General features: G+C 41.5%; 1 protein-coding gene across 1 annotated transcript; it reads right to left on the bottom strand.

Annotated features, from left to right (window-relative positions):
- Positions 1 to 210: 210 nt before the first annotated feature.
- Positions 211 to 862, bottom strand: Ifne (interferon epsilon). Its single transcript, XM_028773311.1, has one exon. The coding sequence runs from the start codon at positions 844 to 846 to the stop codon at positions 268 to 270; it is 579 nt and encodes a 192-aa protein (XP_028629144.1). The 5' UTR covers positions 847 to 862; the 3' UTR covers positions 211 to 267.
- Positions 863 to 1,831: the final 969 nt, after the last annotated feature.

The following is a 1,831-nucleotide window of genomic DNA, read 5'->3' as shown; positions in this document are numbered from 1 at the left end:
TCACCATTGAAGAACCAATTTTAATTTTAATGAATTAATTTTAATTCTCAAATAATTTTGAAGTTGGTAGGAAATATAACATGGCATGGCAAAATGGATATAACTGTGGGCAATTTATGCACTCTTAGGACCCAGTTAAACATGTGCAGAAGGGAAACAACGCAGCCAATTTACCCCCAAAAGAAACAACAATGTTCATATAGCTCCTCCCACTCTGCCACCAACCTACATATTTAAAATCCGCTGTCGGCTCTTGCTTCACAGGGTTCAAGGGTCTATGTCTTGTGTGCTCAGCCATTTTGTGAGCCTGAGCACAAAGAACATACAGCGGTTGATTTCTATCTGGACAATGATCCAGGCACAGCTGCTGTACCTTTGGTTTTCCAAGTAATCGTGGATCCTCCTGAAGTACGCTTTAATCTGTAACCTAAGGTTCTGCACACTCAAATCCCCACTCTTCTGCGCTGCGTTCAGTCCACCCAGTGACTCCACGTACTCCAGCTGCCGGTGAAGTGCAGCTAGGACTTTTTCCATATGGTTTTCCTCCCAAACGCCCAGCGACCCATGTGTCTGGAAGAGAATGAAGATCTGCTGAAGGATCTCGTGCAGCACAGCCAGTGCCTGTCCCTCTTGGTACCGGTGAGGACTCACAGACTGCTGAGGAAGCAGGAAATTCTTCCTGTGTGCTAGACACTGCTGGACTGACGAGCCTGGCAAAGGTTTCAGTAGCTGTAAATGTTCTCTGTTCATTCTTGATTGGAAGGGAATCCGTTTCGGTTCTAGAGCGAAGATAGTGGAAGAAGCCAAGAGCAGCAACACGATTGTGGGGAGCTGTTTGTGAACCATGGTAGAGGACACACAGTGATCTCTGCACACCTTGTACAAATCCAGTTCTGGGAAATGTTTACCTTCACACGTCTGAAACCATGAGGGAGGGTGCTCTTTTCTGTTGCCTTTGTTTCCTTGTGTGTCATTTCCCCAAGTTTATACCTTAGGTTTTCTGGTCCCCATTTCAGGGTTTTATGGAACATTTCCTTTCCTTTCCCCATTGTGTTGTTTGAGGAAGTAACAAAAGAGCTGGCTTCACTGTACATTTTTCTTGAGACAATTACAGTTGTCCACTCTGACCTTCTATTACCTTTCATTATTTATTACGTACAAGCTTTAACTAACACAATGCACTTTCTAAATGTTTAGTCAGGCTTAGTAATGCACTCTTATTGAGAGCAAGCTTTCTTTTTCAAGCAGTGGTATTTCATGGAGTATTATTTATCACAGATCTGGTAGTACCCAGAACACATTCAGACGTAAATATTAAAAGCCACAGGCTAATAACTTTGAAACTCCAAGGTTATCTGTAAATGTGCTCAAGTATTTGGGCAAATTAATCTGAAAATATGTATCAATAATCTTGAACTATTTTACAGCTCATCCAATCAGTTTAATATCTAATATTTTAGCTTTTAAAATAAGATAAAAGTAAAACTTATCAAAAGATTGTGATTATAGTCTCATGCTAGCAGCAGAGTATAAACAACCTACAAGTTCCGTACAATGGCTACAAATGTGTTGGTCCTCTATGAATACATGAAACCGGTAAATAATAAAATGACTGTGAGAAAAGACGGTTGGATGGTCCATTTTCCCTAGGCTGGCTGCAACTACAGTAAACCAATGAGAACAGCTCTACAATAGTAATGCCTCTTGGATCACAAATACCCAGTTCCACATTGCTAAGATCCTCCTGAGTAATCTCCCAGCCTACCTTCTTAGTCTTACCCAGAACAGTTGTAGTAAGTGTAGTTGAGGGAACCAAACTCCAGGGGAAGTA

Source organism: Grammomys surdaster, unplaced genomic scaffold (genome assembly GCF_004785775.1).
Source record: "Grammomys surdaster isolate TR1022 unplaced genomic scaffold, NIH_TR_1.0 225, whole genome shotgun sequence".
Taxonomy (NCBI): Eukaryota; Metazoa; Chordata; class Mammalia; order Rodentia; family Muridae; genus Grammomys; species Grammomys surdaster.
This window is presented reverse-complemented; position numbering and strand designations above follow the sequence as displayed.

What these genes read in the sequence shown, in the direction of transcription:
- Ifne (XM_028773311.1), bottom strand. Translation starts at nt 846, where the DNA reads ATGGTTCACAAACAGCTCCCCACAATCGTGTTGCTGCTCTTGGCTTCT.